This window comes from Pieris rapae, chromosome 13, assembly GCF_905147795.1.
Source record: "Pieris rapae chromosome 13, ilPieRapa1.1, whole genome shotgun sequence".
NCBI classification, from domain to species: domain Eukaryota; kingdom Metazoa; phylum Arthropoda; class Insecta; order Lepidoptera; family Pieridae; genus Pieris; species Pieris rapae.
In genome coordinates, this window is record NC_059521.1 from 2,182,541 (window position 1) to 2,201,841 (window position 19,301).

Consider the following 19,301-nt stretch of genomic DNA (forward strand, 5'->3'; position numbering starts at 1 on the left):
GCTTCACGCCCTTGATTTGATAATTGACAGTAAATGTAAAATTAGAAGCATTAAATGTAATGCTTATTTTTTGACGTTCATAAGTGTACATTGTTTTACCTACATGAATAAATGATTTTTGTTTTTTTTTATTGTATTTTCATTCTTTTTAGGTATGAAGGTTTATGTATGAATGATATAGGTTAGGTATTTGTCTTGTTTAGCAAAGGCATCCTTCAAATCTGATTTATTGATTGGAGAGTACTAGTATTCTGATAAAAGATATTTTTTTATTTATACTCATCAGATAACATAAATTATTAAGGAGACAACAGGCGGCCATATCGTTAACAACTAATCTCTTCCAGGCAACTCTAATAAGGAAAAAGTGTATACCTAAATAAACAAAAATATAATAACAATTTACAATGTAGACTTAGACAATTACAAATCTAATATCTAAACTAAACTAAACGAATAATGATGAATAAAATTCGTTCCAAAATAAACATACATAGTATAATTATAAAAGTTAATATCCATTCAAAGTTGAGCAATGAAAAATTCATGTGAATAACAACAGTGTTTAAACGCCTTTTAAGTACATATTTTAAAGAGCAAATTCAGGAAATAAAACTTTAGTGATCAGTGACACACGACGGTCTACCTCTCTGACCATGACTGCTGAAGGAAACGTCAAGGCAAATAAAATAAATTCGAGTGTGTATACACTTAAACGTTTCTTATCTCTGCTCAACCAAAGACAATATTGGGAATATTAAAGTTTTAACAATTAGATATTTGAATTAAGAATAAGAAGCTGCACCGTTTCACATGTCTCACACATGGGCCGACAGATGTGTAACAAATTCGCGTATTAACCCTTAATATGTGTTTTCATGTTATACATATATTAATTTATATTGATAAAGGTATTAAGTACTTGTATACCCATCATTCAGCATTCGTCGAATGTTGTAAGAGATCAATAGAGTAGGGGTCACTTACCGCACTCCACTTGCTAGTGCATAGATTAGGGATTTGAGCGCGGCGGCAGAATTAAGAAATTCCGTAACGAAAATAAACCTAACACACGATGACGTAATATTGGTGTAGAACGATAGAACGCATACTGCGTAATCACATCTCCCTGACAGGATAGGTGAAGTAGCGTACTGGTGCGGCCGAGTTGAAGTGAGACGGACTATTTAGGCGTGTTAGTCTGAGTCTGTTAGAGTGGTAGAATGTTAGATTGAATTAATATCAAACAAAAAAATTATGCATAAATAAAAAATAATTATAATTGCATAAGTTGATAAAATCGCTATTCCTTACCGCGACAGTCCCCGAGAGCCATATTGTTTTTTTTACCTAATATGTTATATGATGTATTTTATCATTTCTATGCAATATGAGTTTGATTTGTCAATAAATACGGATGATGTCAATATCAGTGTTCACGCTTTTAAATGTGTTTAATTTTTGAAAACTTATCAGATCTTATCCACCTACAAACGTTGCACAATCGAGGGGTTTCCAAGTTTCTGCCACTATGTGAAACCAAACCTTACCCGCTCTACGCCCTTGACTTGCGAACTGGTGGTAAATGTAAATTTACGATTAATTTAATTTGTTTTTCTTGACGTTCATAAGTGTACATGTTTACCTAAATGAATAAAGATATTATGACTATGACTATGACAAAGCCTAACTGAACTTTCGAAATTGAAACTATTCGACTTTGAATCCTTTAAGAGAGGAGCGAACTCGCGAGCGAAGGCAACGCACTCGCGAGCCCGTTGGCCCTGTTATATAAAAATTGTTTTTAATTATAACCAGAATGCATTTTTCACCATCCTTAGCTTTTACTTAAGCTTTGTCCTTAAGTAGGTCACGAACTACAGTAGTTACACGGAAGACGTGAGGTTGTTTGCCGAGTTCATTATCACGCCTTGTGTTAATCATAATGTCAACGTGAAAAGTAGACCTTAATAATTATGTTTCCTCATCAGGGTAATGTCATACAAATTATCTTATATATAATATGTATATATATACTAAACGTACTTATGGAGGTTTTTTGTAGAACATTGGCCCATTTTATATGGTCCATGTTATTGAGATCAGTGTTGGCCTAGTGGCTTCAGAGTGTGACTCTCATCCCCGAGGCAGTAGGTCGATTCCCGGCTGTGCGGCTTGCCTTAGAGCCAAAAAGTTGACGATATCTGTCAGGCAGAGGAGGCTGATCACCTATTTGCCTATTAGATTGACAAATGATCATGAAACGCATACAGAAATCTGAAGAAAAAGGGATAGTGAAGCATTCTAATGATGAAAGAATCTGTAGCCGGTCCAGCTGTTTTGGGTTTTTGTTGCAAACATACAAAAATTCAACTCTTTTACATAACTTTTTATATAACTGTATAGGTATATTATTGTTTAATTTTGCTAAGTACAAATTGATTAGTTGTATTGTTCTCGACGTAATTGTGTTGGATATTACAACATACACAAAAAAATTGTTTTTGTAACAAATTATATTACAAAATCTTTTATATATGTTGGAACACATATTGTTCAACAAATCATAATCTTATATTTTTATCCTAAAGAATTTATTGTAAGTAAACAAATATTAGGATTTAGAACTTCTATAATATATAATTGCGTGTAAAAAATACTTTATAATTATTTGAATAACACGCAGCCTTACTCGTTTTCTATCAATAATTTTGTTAATGAACTAAATTATTTAACCAGAGTTTAGTTAATTGCATTTAAACGATATGCGTTGCAGTTGAAATTAACTTCGGAAACTCTATAGTTTCATTTTTCATTGCAATGCATTTAAGAGCGAAGTTTCAAAACTATTCCTTTCCTTGTCTTTACAATGTAAAACGCAATATAAGAACGGGATAAAGCAAGCGACTCGCACCTAGATCGCTTCAAGAGTCTCAGTCAGTGCTGTGTACAAGGAACGTGTGGGTGTGTTTCGTGTTACGATTATTTCGTATTTACAAACTTTGTCGTATTATTTTTGTTAAGAATCCGTTCTCCGACTGCATGACAGGTTCTAATATCGTGACTTCGTTTTGCGTTTAATTGAGTTTTTTTTTTCTTTTGAGAGTGTAACCTTGTGTTTTGTTTTGCCGAGTTATTTTCAAGTCTATTTTGGCACTTATGATGTAACTACGAAGTCCCTTACTAGAAATGGGAACATACTGACGGAACATGCACACTTCAATGATGATGGTGAGTTTTCCTTCAAGGTTTCTTTAATAATATATCCTCAAGTCGGCGATGACATGATGACTAAATAATTCCTAAAGGAAAAAAAAAAATATCGTGATTATGTTTAGACAAAAATTATTTTTTAAGTACATAATATGAGTTAATTATCCGTCGACCTTGAAGAAACTAAATTAACCAGAACTATTATGGCATAAATAATTCCCATAGAAATATAATGAGTCTTGATTTGTATGCATGTCCATGTTAAACAATACTTTTTTAATAAACAAGATAGATTTGCTCACAATCAATTCTATGGTGATAAACTCGTATTTACGAATTTAATTATAATATACGATATTTTATTCTTTTTGTGGAATGCATACATGGAAATGACATATAAAACGCTAGCCTTTTACATAGATTGGGAAATCGTTCATATCCAATAAACGAACACTTTAAAATCGTCTGTTCTAAATGGCCGTTATAATGTTTTGGGCTCTTTAGGATAGCCCAAACTTTCTAGGTGCGGCAATTATTTCTTGTTAGTCGTTGGAGACGAAAAATAAATAAAATACTAGTCGTAGTGAGAGTACAGTTATATATTGTAATTAATGTAAAACTTTTTAGTAGAAAATTAATTTCGCTTTTTTGCGTGATCATATACAAGATGACCTTGATGTTAAACGATGCGCTGTTGATGAAAGTGAAATGATTCAAATTTAAACAAACGCGGAAGAGGATTCACAGAAAGACTAAATACATATACCTAAATCTCATCTTGGGCATGGTTTCAAAGATTGATTGACTGATTCCAACTTTCGACAGGAGACGGCATTATAAAAAGAAGACAGGCAAAGTAATAAGCTTTACTTCATACTCATTCATAAACATTATTAGCAATAGTCGTAAGAATTGGTTGACTTAGAATTAGGTGTTTACATGCTTCAATGCTACTGTTTTAGAACAAATTCAATCGCGTTACAACCGTTAAGGTCTTTGATTTCTGTGTCTGTTTTGTTATTTCTGATAAACAATGCTGACATGACACACTTTGACTTTTGAGTCCGGTTTCCTCACGATGCTCCTTCACCACAGGTGCGAGTTTTACATAGATAGTACGATCACCGATTGTGCACCAATACACTTTGTATTGGTGCACAATCGGTGATCGAACTTTCGACCTCTTGGATGAGAGTCACACACTGAGGCCTTATTAACCATTAGCCTCCCCCTGTTCTGAAGAAGAAATAAAAATAAAAAAAAGGCAAATTCTGCTCTGCTTATGAATGTTGGAGCACTACTAGTTAAATAATATTTTATATTCTTCTCGAAAACAATGAACTGTTATTTAAATTATTACATAACTTACTGCTATTTACTACATGGCTTTTACCCGTAAGGATAGGCAGAGATACAATATAATAGTAATATTAACCTACTGAAAAAGTATCTAATTAGAAATTAAATATTTAATTATTTAATTATTGCTGCATCTGGCGCAGGACAAGACGCGTTTCAGAAAACTGACGGCCAACCTGCTGTCATGGAGAGGCACTTGAAAAAGAAGAAGAAGAATTATTCTCTCTTTAAGTTTTTATTTTTAATAACACAAGTATACAGTATCTACAATATCCTTAACCTACATATGAATAATAATTATTAAAAATGATTAAATAGTTTGGTCCGTGTCGCAGTCCTTTAAAATGGCAGCATTTCCATTTTCTCTCTTTTAATTAATATCAGGTAAATAATAAAACTCTATGAGAACATAGCTAGTTGTGACCTTGCATTGAATTCAGGGCCAATTAAGATGTAATAGTCGCTGTCCGCATTATTCATTACATAAAGGAAGTATTAATATATATTACGAGGATCAGGAAAGCCAGTAATGTATACGGAACAGATAGTATATTCTGCGGGCATACGAAGATACGACCTTCAGTATTTTTTTTGCAACGACATTCTTAACAACTGACAGATCTTAGTGGGTTCTTTGCCTTTGCCTAAAGGAAGGAGTATACTCTTTCTTTAAACAATTGGAGGTCTTATCTCCCCGACCGGGATTAGCGAAAGGAAATTTCTTGTGGAACCCTATCTAACCCTAACATTTGGAATGTCATGTCTCATTTCTCAAACTTCAATACTCTTTTGACATATGGGAGAAGCAAATAAATTTATCGCTAAAGGTGAGATTCAGAAACATAATAACCTACGACTCTCAAACTCCTATACATTTTTTGCGTACGTGTCTTGTAGTGCGTGAGATAGCGTTTAATCTCGGCTTTGAAACTTAGCCTAATACTTATTTGTTTCGTATACAATGAATACTTAAGTATGGATATATTGGTTATCGCATTGTTCCCTTCCTAGAATTGTTGAATCACATTGAATTTAAACACGTGTTGTCTTGTATCGATAATTCGACTCAAATATAACTAAAAAATGCTTCAACGAAATATTTAATTATAATTATTTGCTTACATTTAAAATATTCGTAAAGTAATCCCCATCATTATTACACGGTTCCCTTATAACGCATTTAGATATTGCGCGATTTCAGACCCTCGTATAACACAAGTATTCACACGTTATTGTTATACATTATTATTTATGTTATATAGTTATAATTTATGAAACGCATAGTGATATTAATATACATTACAAAAATCCGGAATACAATGGTTAATCATACGACAACACTCGGGCAAAAATATGACCGCCCACATGTATACAATCGGAGTTTTTGTTGACACCCAAAAAGTTTCAAGGTCCGAGTTTTTGTGTTCCCTTTAATGTCTATGGGATATGAAGGTCTATGTGTTTATTCTTTTATAAATATTTAAGCGAACATACATGCGTATGTCTACAAACTAAATCCGTTCATTATATAAGAAAGCAAACAAGCAGGAAACTGCAAGTTTATTACCGGCCTTGTAAGAATATGTACGTTTCTTTTTTTTGAAGGGCCCTAAGTCGAATTGGTTTGGAAATACTTAAATGCGCAGCTGGTTTCACATAATGTTAGTGCGCGCAAAATCAGTTGTGGAACGGCGGACGTCCAGGTGATACGGGTGGAATTTCGACAGAATACTCGACGTCCGATGGCTCGAACTCGGCTGTTAACTCTAATTGATCTGTATCTTACTGTAAAACTTTATATGACGCAATATTTTGGACGTCATCTAAAGAGGAAATTCGGTGTAACTTTTCTTGGAATCACACGTAAACTTTCTATAGAGAACGGAGTTTGTTGTCTCTTTTCATGTCAGCACCTAAATAAGTTCACAGAAAGGGAGAAATGATATCAAAAACTGATTTATTAATTGAATAGTCTGTGACTGTGTCTTAGACAGACTTTTAAGTAGCGATGATTTGATCTTTATGTTATTCCTTGAAATTTGTTCATAATTCAAAGTTAAAAAGGTACGTTTATGAATAAGGGATGTGGTAGTTACTACTTAAGGATAATGTAATAAATTTACATATGGCATGTTTTGTCTAAACATTGATGATATTAATACATGGTTGCTTATTCTGTTGTTAATTTTACTTTTGGCTAAAAATGTCTAATGGGTATCCTCTCCTAAAATTAATATTTTAATGTTATATGATCTGGAAGGCCACACGGACAGACAAGACAACACGGATTTGTGTTAGTTTACTAAAACTTTTAGGTTCAACGTCTCGTTCGAACTACGACTTGCCGAACTAGCCGCAGAGTTTTAAAACATCCATATTCCATAAACTCCAAATATAGTTTGTTAACAACAAATTAATTTCTCAACGCATGATTTATTGTTCTTATTTTTTATAATATCAACAATTACACGGCCCATTTATTGTCTACTATAAATAGCACTTAATTACTTTCTCCTCAGTATGAAAATTGCAAATTGCAACGCTTGAATAAATCTTAACAATGCTTCTTGAATACTGTCGTCTTTTATTGTCTTTAACGTTTATTTTGCATCACATATACCTACTCAATATAGGGTTATTATTAAATAAAGTTTTCCACGTTTCATTTGTCGCGATAAATTACGATATTCAAAAGTCCATTTATCCAGCAAAATAATTTAACAATTCGTACCAGTATTTCCTAGACTTAATGAAAAAAAAAAAGTGCGTGCGTACAAATGATGTTATTGTGCGTCATAATTGCCATCCAAAGTTCTAATATGTAACTACTAAACGAATACAACAACTAATAGCGTCCATTTTTTCTTTATCTCCCTTTCTCGCTCTCTCTCAATCGGTCTCAATAACTCTCTCCCTTTTCTTCGACAAAAACGCTGCACATCTTCGTGACATTACGTAAAAATTTTACCCTTATACCCTTAAGAAGTTTCAATTCAAAAACCCTTCTGTTTGTGCTGTGAAAACGGTCAGTTTGAGATCTATTGACGGAAAACTCTACACCAGTCCACATGTGGTGTGGTGGTTCTTGTAGGTAAAACTACTACTACACTAACACTCCTAAAAAAGGTTTTTGGAGCTGTGGGCGTAGCGTATGCGGATGGATAGTTGCGTATACGGCAGGTTAATCAATATTTTAGGTTTAGGTTGTCAACCATTAAACTTACTACGTACGTACCAAATCCTTACTATATGAATTGTAATAAAATTTTACCTTTTAAATATATTCCTTATACAGATCATCGTTATATACATATTTACGATTCAAGAAAATCTCGTTAACCCTCAAATGTAGCATGCATCTATAATTCAGCTGGCAAGCCTCTAGATGGCTTTTAATATAAACTGAGATGATATAAGGTCGTGTTATATCGCTTGTAACGAATCCTTGCGATAACAATCTCGACACTAGTTGTATGGGGACAGCTTTAATGTTTGAAGAATTAATACTTAAAGCAAATAGATCTCAAAAGTTAACTTCAATGATGCTTTCTATTGTGTCTGCAATGTTAGGTTGTGCAGGTGTGAACAGTTTTTAACGCAACGATGCGCAAACGCACTCACAGCATGCTGGTGGTAATATCAGGAAGGCTGGCCCTAACATTGCAATGGACTGCATGCCCTTTTTAATTTTATGATTAAATGGACTAGGCAACTTATATAAAGCCTTCACAACAAAAAATTTTATTCCGACAACTTTAGTTAAATGATTTCATTCAGTTGGAATTTCGGCACGTAACAAAAAATCCAGCTTATCTGTCGCCACCCTTATCGTAAGCTGACTAAAATTCGACTTGAATAACAAATAACTTACGTATTAACCCTGAGAAGTGGGATTGGATATCTTTTGTCGAAATAAGAAGGTTGAACAAGTAATGGATCTTAAGCCGTAGACGATATTCGGGTTCTAGTCTACTGTTCAATTTGTAAGTCCATTTAGTTTTTTAGCTCACTAAGCTGCCCAAGCTGTACTGAAGATTGTCAACGTCATATAACATATTACGCATTATATCATATTTACAGTTTTTCACAACAAAGCTTTGTGTAATTATTTATTTCGTAATCCTACAGCTAACATAAATAATATATAATTACAAACAAATACACTGAAAATATAGCCAAAGATGAAATACATTATATGTACATACATACAAAAAGGTTAAAAGATTTACAAAAGCGAACAAACAAACAAAAAGTATTTAATACATTTAACAAATTGTGATTCGTGTTGTGTTGTGTGATGGTGTAAAAGTGTGCGTGATGGTGTGTATGTGGGGTGTGCTCATGATGCAGATGATTTTGCGCTATGGATATTTTTAATACACTTTTTAACCACATTCCGCGGTAGTCTAAACAAGTCTAGGCTCAAATATTGGTCAGATGCAGTGAAAAGACCATTGAACAATATTATTTTATGTTTGGTGAATATAAACAAATATGACATTTACACGAATATTTGCACATTAATTATAAAATTGAACCTTAACAGAACTAATTTTAAAAACTTTTACATTTGCAACTATTTAGAATTTCTATCTCGCTCGAAATGTTTACTACAATTATTATATGAATAGGTTTTATAATATAAGCCGGAAGTGAATTACAAAGAGGTTCTCACACTTGAAATTTTATCTAGGATTGCAATTATATTCAAGTTTAATGTCGTTGACTTGTTAACGTAATGGAGTATTTATATTAGCGATAGTTTCAAGCTAACACTCTGTCTACATGAATTAATTCACGTAGGATATTCAGGCTGTGTTCACCACATACAACCTTATACACTTATAACGTCATCTGTTTAGTTTTTAATATAATAATAATTACAGTCTCTTTACTCATCTGCAAAAAGAGGATGTCAAAGGTCTTTTTGCTGCTTGCATTATTGATGACAAAGCACTTTCTTCAAGACAACCCAAGCATTTCTTGCACTATATTATTTATTTTATTTCTCATAGTAGTTGCCTGTAAGATATCGCTTGAAAGCGAAAGGAATGTCAGTTGCTCTGATTTTTGTTTAGTTATTTTGTACTGTATTTATATTTTATATTTATATATTACTGCAACGAAGTGTTAATGAATACATAATGCAATGCAATGTGTAAACATTTTAAGAAACACAATATCGAACCTTAAACTAGGTACCTTTACCTACTCAATTATAAACATGTATATTACTATTATTGAAAAACATGTATGAATATTGTAAATCATGTTTATATGTGTGATGGAAATAATTATCATACTACAGGTAAAAATAACGGTTTCTTTAATACAATGTCGTCAATTATTTCATTAATTTAAATTGGGTCTGCGAGTTGTGAACGATAATTGATAATGCGTTAAAAATTTTTGTACTTTTTAAAGAAACTTTATACTTATCAGAAACTTGGTTTTTATATCATTATTAAACGGATCAAAATACCCTGATAAAAGTATTTGTCGTATCGAACAGCGATAAAGTATCGATATCATTGAGTTATCAAAATTCGAAGTAGTCTTTTATTTGACAAACACAAACTTACGTAAAATGTAATTATGTCTTTTCGAGATAAAACGATAAATGTTTTGCTTTTGTCCGTTTTTGTACTGAAACAAACACATAAAGAAACCCATATTTTATATAAATTATTCGGAAATTGAGGGGTGAACTCAAACAAACAACTCATATCAAACCTATTCTATTTGATCTATCTGATATCAACTCCGTAACATATACACGACAACGAAGACGACAGCGAAGGAGGACGATTGTGGAGAATCGGAAAGAATGCTGAAATAGCAGAATTGGAAGCCCAATATTATATAAGCCTATGGACATTGGCTGGACACCTGGAGCACATGGGACAAGAACAGTGAAGAAAGCATACAAAATCCGTAGTGGCTAAAGGGACCTTTGAACTCTCTCATAAGTCTGTTTGCCGAACCCGACTAGAGCCTCCTTTTTATATATAGCACAGGGAGCAACGGGCAGGAGGCTCACCTGATGTTAAGTGATACCGCCACCCATGGACACTCTCGATGCTAGAGGGCTCGTGTGTGCGTTGCCGGCCTTTTAAGAGTTTGTACGCTCTTTTCCTTCAGACCCTTCCGTTCTTACTCGCCACACTTTTGTCCAAACTGGTTGCAGACAGCAAACAGTTTTATTTCATCTTACCGCTGGTACTGTTAGCATGTTTTCCTTTTTTTTAATTTATAGTTCCCTACTTATTATAGTTTTACTCCATTCCTCCTCGCAAAGTGTGTCCTGTACATATCCACTTCTCCTTTCGAATACTCTTTGTAATCCTTGTCGTGTTCCTAATATAAATTAAAAATGTGTTTTTATTCCTGGTAACTAGGTTTTGCAGCTCTTTTAAGTCAAAATACCTGTCAGGATTCCTGGCTCTTTAATAACAAACTTAAATTTTTGAGGGGCATTGTAAAAATGTACATTTTTCCTGGCCCTTATCAATACCAAATTGCTACAGGAATAATTAACAAAAACATCACACACATCGATCTGAACTTCGAAGTATAAAACTTAGTTGTGTTCGGTACCCGTTTTTCGCCCCCACGACGTTGTAGACCACAAAGATTGTTATCTAAATGAAGTTGGCAAGTACGAGCTATAAGAGGAATCTTGTCGAGACATCTGTTGAGAGAGCAGTGTTGCCAATTCGCGAACTGTAGTTTAATACTATACATATATGTATATACTGTTGCTAACTCTGAAATTTTCAGATTATTTTAGACATGATTTAACGTTAATTATATTTATATACGTCAAGAGGAAATGCTGCAATTTAAGGGAAACTCGTTAAATGTTTTGTTCAGTCACTTGTCTGACGGTTCTTTAGCGACTTTCTTAAATATCGATCTTTAATTAACTGTCTAGAGATTCTATTAACTCTCGGATTAAACTACATCTCCAACCAATGAGCTACAATGTATCAAACTATAATCTATAGCACAAAACAAAAGACTTAATATCCAAAACATTCTTCTCATAACAATAGCCTCAAAACGATACTTCCTGACGTAAACAAGCACGCCGGATGTGTGCGCCGCTAAAATTATCACAGTCGACTGTAAAAAGGCAACGTGTTCTTGGGTAGAAGTAATCTAACAGTAGTTTAACCTATATTAGGGTTTAACAAGTTGCGGTTAACTTAAACGACTTATTGGTATTTAGACTTGTTCTGGTCGTGATTACAACTTTTTACGATCGTCTCCAATTGACTAAAGTGATAAGGAAAACAAATATTAATCACAAGATTACTTTATTCATATGGGTACACAAATACACTTATGAACGTCAAAAATAAAAACGCTTTTGAAGGCAGTTCAAGCCGCGTACTACAGCTGCCAGTGGTATTTCCGAAACAATACACATAGGGACCTTTATGGAAAGAGCGTTCCCTGAAATGTCGACATCCGCTAAACTCTGGCGTTTCAGTTATCCAAACAACAAAACAACCTCAACATCCAAACAACCAAAAAACATAGAATATTTAATTATTTATTTAGAATATCGAAGATATAGAAAATAAAGAGAAATATCAATTATAATGATTAATCTTCCAAATATTTTTTGTAACTACAGTTGCGTGGTGTTTCAACTCTTGCGCATCATCATTTATATATTTTTTTGTTTTTTTTTTCTTTGATACCGAATCAAAATAGCATAGTTTTGTTAGCTATTAATATAGCCATGTTATATACAAATGCAGTACCGATTATTACGATTCAACGATCAGTTTATTACGATTGTAAAAATTGTCTGTCTGGCAATTGGCCAATTTATTTAAGCTATATGGAATTCGAATTAAAATTATTATTTGAGCTTTATTAATGAATCCATACAAAAATTCCAGTAACGCCATCATCGTTATCCATTAAAAAATATCGCTATTCCTACATGGTTTGAACTCTTTCGTCTACACAAATATAGGTCTCTTTCTTACTACTGCAGTCATGCTTGAACATCGTGGTCAGTCAGAAACATCTGGTGCTGTTTCCACCGGTTTCTGTCCAGAGAATCTGTGCAGTTTTGAGGACGAAGAGTCTTACAACTGTTAGGTCCATCTAGTTGGTGAACGGTCACATGTTTGGTCAAGATTCTCCAAGTTCTCATCACCTGTGTTATGTTAGCAATACCATCAATGTCGTTTCTACTCGTTCAAGATTTAGATTGTTGAGGGAGCTATCAATCTCTTAAAAATATTTAATCAACGTGAAAGTGAAGATAAACGATTTTCACGGCCGAAGAGAAGACCCATGAATGCCAGTACTGGATTAACTGCACCTACTTGTTTACGCGTCATCGCATTCAGGGTTGTCCAAAGTAAATAGGTTGTACGAGACAAGGCTGTCTGCTATTATACGCGCTATGGCTGGATTATCGAGTAATTTACGCAAAAAAGCTAGCGTTTTTTGTCATTGCGATATTTTTGCGTATTATTTCCACATATCAGAAAAAAATCAATTTCATTGGCCTCTCAGGGCTGTAGAATTACTTCGTGAGGCCGAGTAAATGGATTTTTTTTATTTTTTTCTGATATCCCTAGACTAAATGAAGGTTTTAAGGTTTATTTGTTATATAATTTAAATTGTGGTATTATAACACCGATTGTTTGATAGAATAATAAATAAAAATAGTTATATGACTTAATCAAAAATAATTAGATTAACAATATTTTTATATGTTACAAATTAGACAGTAAATTCTTATAAGATCTATAATGCAGTATAAGTTCAAACAGAATATTAGACCAAACTTCATGTTACTAATATATTTTAATTTTTGATTAAAATTTCTCATGAATCAGCCCTACGTCAATTTAGCTGAGATTTGCCTTCGATTTCACTGCATTCACTCAACACGTGCGCGTGCGCGTCAATTGAAATGATTGCCAAAACACGTAATTAGTTCACTAATTACTTTACTTGATGCCCACGGTTCAATCTAACCAGATTAAAAATATTTTGTTTAAAATTCCATTAAAGTTTAATATTTGGTATCCTTAGCTACTTGCTAAGTTACATTTCAAAATTGATATTATAATATAAATTTTTGTTTCATATTTTAAGCGTTTTAGAGTCAAATGATAGATGTAGCCAATATATGTAATAATAGACATGAGATATGAAAACCCTATTCTTCTTCTTCTGGTGGCATTTCATTGCTAACAACTTACAACTTAGCTACAAACTTGGCTGTTAACAACTTGAATCATGAATGTGTATCTTGCGTCTTAAACGCTGATCCACTCCAGAACGTTCCGCAACCACGACTTCTTCCTTCTACCAGCCCGTGTCTTGTCCATTTGCCCATTATTATAGGCTGTACCAAGTCTAGAAAGGATTAAACTATTCTACGATCTTATAAATGTATCTACTTTATCGATTAAATACTAAGTCTTCGTAAATGGCAGTTAAAATCTAGAACATGTTTTAAATAACGTTTACCATTAAAAGATAAATCATAAATTAAAATCTAGTTATCTCATTTAATTTAAATTTTCTGTGCCTTAATTAACATCACTTCATAAATTGAATTACCGGAGCTGTATTGGGGTTATATTTAACTGACGTTTCCGCTTTGCACTTTATTTTTAATACCACAGATTTGCATGCACCTTAACTGTTACATAAAATACTTAAATAAAACCTCTTTTCGCCACTAGTATAAAGAAACATACGTATTATCATATTCCTTAATAGTAAATTATTTTAATTGTTTATGTCTTCAGGTACTGATGTAACTTATTAGTGTAAATCGTATTGTTACTGTATTATTTAACTTCTGACCATCAGTATATTATTTATAACCCCTAATTTTATTTTTGTACACTCGATTTGAGAGGTAATTTCAAATGCGCACCAAAAATACTTTCAATTAGTATTAAATAGCTGTTATATCGATCTTGGATTAGGTATTATAGCTTTTTAATATTTCTATTATAGCCACACTTGGTTTATATTTGGTTGTTAGTTGGGTTCGAGGATTTATTCACACTACGTTACATTTATAAAAATCAAATAACATAAAGATATACACAATATAAGGGATGCAACGAGCGGCCTTATAGCTAACAAGCGATCTCCTCCGGGCAACCCTAGTAAGGGAAAAAACTAAAGCGGTGCAATACAAAATCAAAGCAAATACAAGAATAATAAAAGTCATAATTAAGACATGTTTAATGAGGTAGCGAATCGTATGCAGTCGAGCATACTATTCCACACATAAATGGCGGGGATTCCTAAAGGAATTGCCTAAGAAGGCTGAGCTGTAAGATAAAATGTCTAATAATCTATTAATTTCTGTTGGTTAAATCCCCAATATAAATGTACCTCCTAAAATCCCCCCCCACGACACCTTGATTCCCCAAGTTGGTGCCGCTGAGTTGAGGTATTCACTAAATAATTTCCCGCCGCGTCAACCGGTGACATAAGATGATGTAGGTTGTATTGTATAGATCAAAAATATGAATCATCTGAATGCATATTATATAATCTACAAACTGAAATCGAAACTGTCAAAACTGTCTTTTACTGCTGTTAGTTTCGCATTTGCACTAAACATTATATTTTTAATTTATTTTATTTATTAGTAATCTTACAGCTAACATATGTATATGTTATACAACAACACAATTCGACAATGTACAAAGCCCAAACAGATTATACCGATGAACAATGTGTCTAATAAATTAAATAATAAAACTCAATTCCTTCCTAGTCATAATTTTCCAATATTTTGAACTCTTGAAGTATAAGGTTAAGCAACTGTGTAATTTGTATTTATTGCATCTTGCGCAAGGGTATATAATCTAGATTTATGTGGACTTGAGACCATAAAAAGTAAACAGCTTAGCACAAAACTAGTACAAGAGTATTACGTAACACTCACTTATAAGGTGTTTGCAATATACATTTATTAAGATAAATATATATATGACTCGACTTAGAGTCCTCAAGAAGAGAGTGTAACTCCGGTGAGCCTCCTGCCCGTTTGCCCCTTGTTCTATTAAAAAAATCGGTTGTTGTAAAGTCGGTTTACGATAGTTGAACGTGACAACGTCATAAGAAAATACTGATGGAATGGTTGCATATTTGCCCGTTTACCCACGATGTTTTCATTCAACATTAGAAAGATAATGCGCGCATAAAGTCCATTGGTGCACAGCTGCGACTCGAAGCTACGACCTCGGGAGTCGCACGCTGAACCTACTAGGCCAACACCGCATCCGCCTGCACTGTTTTTCATATTAAGCATAAATTATAATAAAAAAATCAAACAACGAAACAGATCTTTACAATATCTATGAAGGGTTTAATCATAATTTAAAAATAATATCTATGGTGACGTTTCCTATTGTATCCAGTGATTCGTTGAATGTGGGTTTCAAGGTTTTGGCAAGGAAATCTGGTCACTGTTGTAAATAAACAGTTGTCTATCTTTAGTATGAGGCGCGGAAAGTGAGTAATGATCATTACCAAATGGTCGGCAGATCATTTATTATTGATAAACGCTAAAATTCATGCATCTTTAAATTAAATTCTTCATTCTTAAAAGGCCGGCAACGCACTCGCGAGCCCTCTGGCATTGAGAGTGTCCATGGGTGACGGTATCACTTAACATCAGGTGAGCCTCCTGCCCGTTTGCCCCCTGTTCTATAAAAAAACTTTAATATTTACATCGTATAGATAAATTTTAACTTACAAGTTACCGTGATGTTTATGAGAATGAATTTAGTGATAAATTTTTATCGTTTTATGTTAGTAAAGGGTATATACTATAAATACAAAGTAAATAGTGGGCCTTCGACTTGGGACTTCAGACATCGGTATCAGTTTAATCGTAATGGGTAAGTAGTTGATGGCTGTTTAACTAATTACCTGCAGCCTACTCGCCACCGATCACAGTAAGGTCATGCTGGCAGCATTTTCTCTCCGTATTGCGATACTTATTCGTTGAGCGATGAAATCACCAATTTGAGGTCACCGGTACTATCTACCAGGCGTACCAACACCAACTTACATCTTTAATTACTGCTTGTGCCTTGTGCACTCGCACCACACAGCAAGAGTTTCTACTCCAAAATAATCAAAGGAGGATTTGGAGGAAAGGCTATATTTGAACAGTTTATTATTTTTCACCTGCTCTGCGGCCGCTCTCAACTTAACAAAAAATTATATTTATTATAGAAAATTGTATATTACAAGAAATTAAAAAAAAAAAAACTATTATGTTTGTAAAAATCATAAATATATTTTCATCAACGAAAAACATTAACCGTCTAAACTAATATTGTTTTAGAAATATTACCTACAGTCTAATAAACGATTTGGGTGGCCGTATTACGAGTCGACAAAATACGCCATCATATGCACATTGCTTATCTTTCGTATCGTGTTGCAACACTGGTGCAGTACAGATAATATGTAATACGCCTTACACATTTAAGAACTAAAAATGCAGCGTATTGAGGAAAAATATACTTACTTCTGACCGCAATACATTTTTATAAGTACGAATTATTTAAACGTTGTTTAAAGCGGTTCATATCAGTACATAGTATAAAACAAAGTCGCTTTCTCTGTCCCTATGTCCCTTTGTAAGCTTAAATCTTTGAAACTACGCAACGGATTTTGATGCGGTTTTTTTAATAGATAGAGTGATTCTAGAGGAAGGTTTATATGTATAGTAACATCCATTATATAGTGGAGAAGTACTATTATTTTTGAGGGTTTTTTATCACATTAGTGTGATGTCGTAAATAATTACATTTTTTCCGCTTACATTGCAAACGCAGGCTGAACCCTACAAGTTTTATCAAAATAATGTACTCAGTATTGTACACATTGAAAAGGTCTACAGAAAAGTGATGTTATATGTCTATCTCTTATGGAAAACCCACATTTTTATATACAACGTTCACAGATTGTCTGTAGTGTATTTAGTATCAGCATTGCACCCGTGCGAAGCCGGGGCGGGTCGCTAGTAGAGTATAAGTTCCAGATGGCATAAAAAACGAGTTGGTCATGACGTACACACCCGAGCTCTCACGAATGTTCGGCTCTTTACATCAAGAGCAAACAACGTATACGATGCGAGAATGTTAAGATATTTGTTACGGCTGCTAATAAATGGGCTTCCCAATCAATTTTTAGATAGACTAACTTCAACCAACACAGAACGCAAGTTGAAAAACGTAATCCTTAACAAGACTGCTATTGTTACATATTTATTATTTATTTACATATTGATTTTATTATGTTATTCTGTAAAATAAATCTAAAAAAAGTAACTAGTTTGGCTTTTTACTGAACTGACTTTAAATCGTACGATATCAGTTAACTGTTTTGTTATACGGAAGTTAAAATACAATTGTGGCAACCCTATATCAATATTAATCCCCTATAACCCTTATAATACTTAGATAAAGAATACAGGTTAATATGATAGAGTACGATAAACTAGTTATCAGCACCCGTCCAGCCGTCTTCGCCATTAGTGTATTAACCTAGATATACGAATGTTTATATGTAAACTCGAACGTTATTTCCAGTACAATCTGTTTCATTCATCATTTTACTGTACTTGCTACTTTAAAGGCCGGCAAAGCACTCACGCGCCTGGCATTGAGTGTCCATGGGCGATATCACTTAATATCAGGTTAGCCTTCTGCCCGTTTGACCCTTGTTTATATTATTTGTACCTGAATAACCGCTTTGTTCGGTATTTTTTTTATAAATTGTGTTTTTTGGAAATTACATTTAAGTAAGTTACTTACGAATTAACTAATAAAATGATGAAATATGAATAATATTTTTCGATCTTCGAAAAAAAAGTAAAAAAGTAAGTTTATGTTTAAGTTGTTAAAATACGAATAAAATGACCGTTTCTAGAAATAATTCCTAGTTGGATCGATTTATCGCCCCCGAAACCCTCCTAAATTTCATCAAAATCGTTGAAGCCGATTCCGAGATTCCAAGTGCAATCAAACCACTACCGATTTCTAACATTCAAGTCTGTGGCCAACCATAGGGCACGCAAGAGTACGCTCTCTTCTTTAAGGACTCTAAGTCGAATTGATACGGAAATACTTCAATGGGCGTCTGGCTTCACAGTGGTACACGGAAAATATTGCGTATTCTCATGACGACGTTACCAAAGAGTACAGGATATTTTTTTGAACGTCTCAGATTACATTGTTCTTGGCGTCGTAACGATATTGACCGGCTGTGTTAAATGGATTTAGCAAGGTTAATCCAAAGCAATTTAATTAATGGTGCTCTTTTCTTTTGTTTAGTTGTATTTTACAAGGCGTTGTTAGCATAAGGTATACAGGAAATTAAGTTGCTTTTTAAACTGTCGTAACTTTACTGGATTTTAATCAAAGAGTTTAGAATATGTAATCTAGTAATTATCACAACACATTTTTCATACAGTTTTTTTAAGTAGAAAAACTATACTTACATTTTTAATAATGAAATACATAATTATATAAAAGTTAAAAAAAATATTGTACCCCGCCTATTTCCAGGTTAGTTAATAAGGTACAATAAACGAAAAACAGAAAGACAATTTTGAAGGTTAACCAAATTAAGGAACCAAAAAAGAGCATACACATACCTTTAAAGGATGACATGTGTTTAAGTATAAAAGTATCTGAACCGAATGT

General features: G+C 33.4%; 1 protein-coding gene across 1 annotated transcript in view; it reads left to right on the plus strand.

Moving 5' to 3' along the window:
• Nucleotides 1–2,928: 2,928 nt before the first annotated feature.
• The window catches only part of LOC111003771, a 71,056-nt gene continuing 54,683 nt past the window's right edge, over nt 2,929–19,301 (plus strand). Inside the window, exon 1 of the mRNA XM_022274455.2 lies at nt 2,929–3,231. Coding sequence (XP_022130147.2) covers nt 3,211–3,231 — 21 coding nt within the window. The 5' untranslated portion in view covers nt 2,929–3,210. The remainder of the gene's footprint in view (nt 3,232–19,301) is intronic.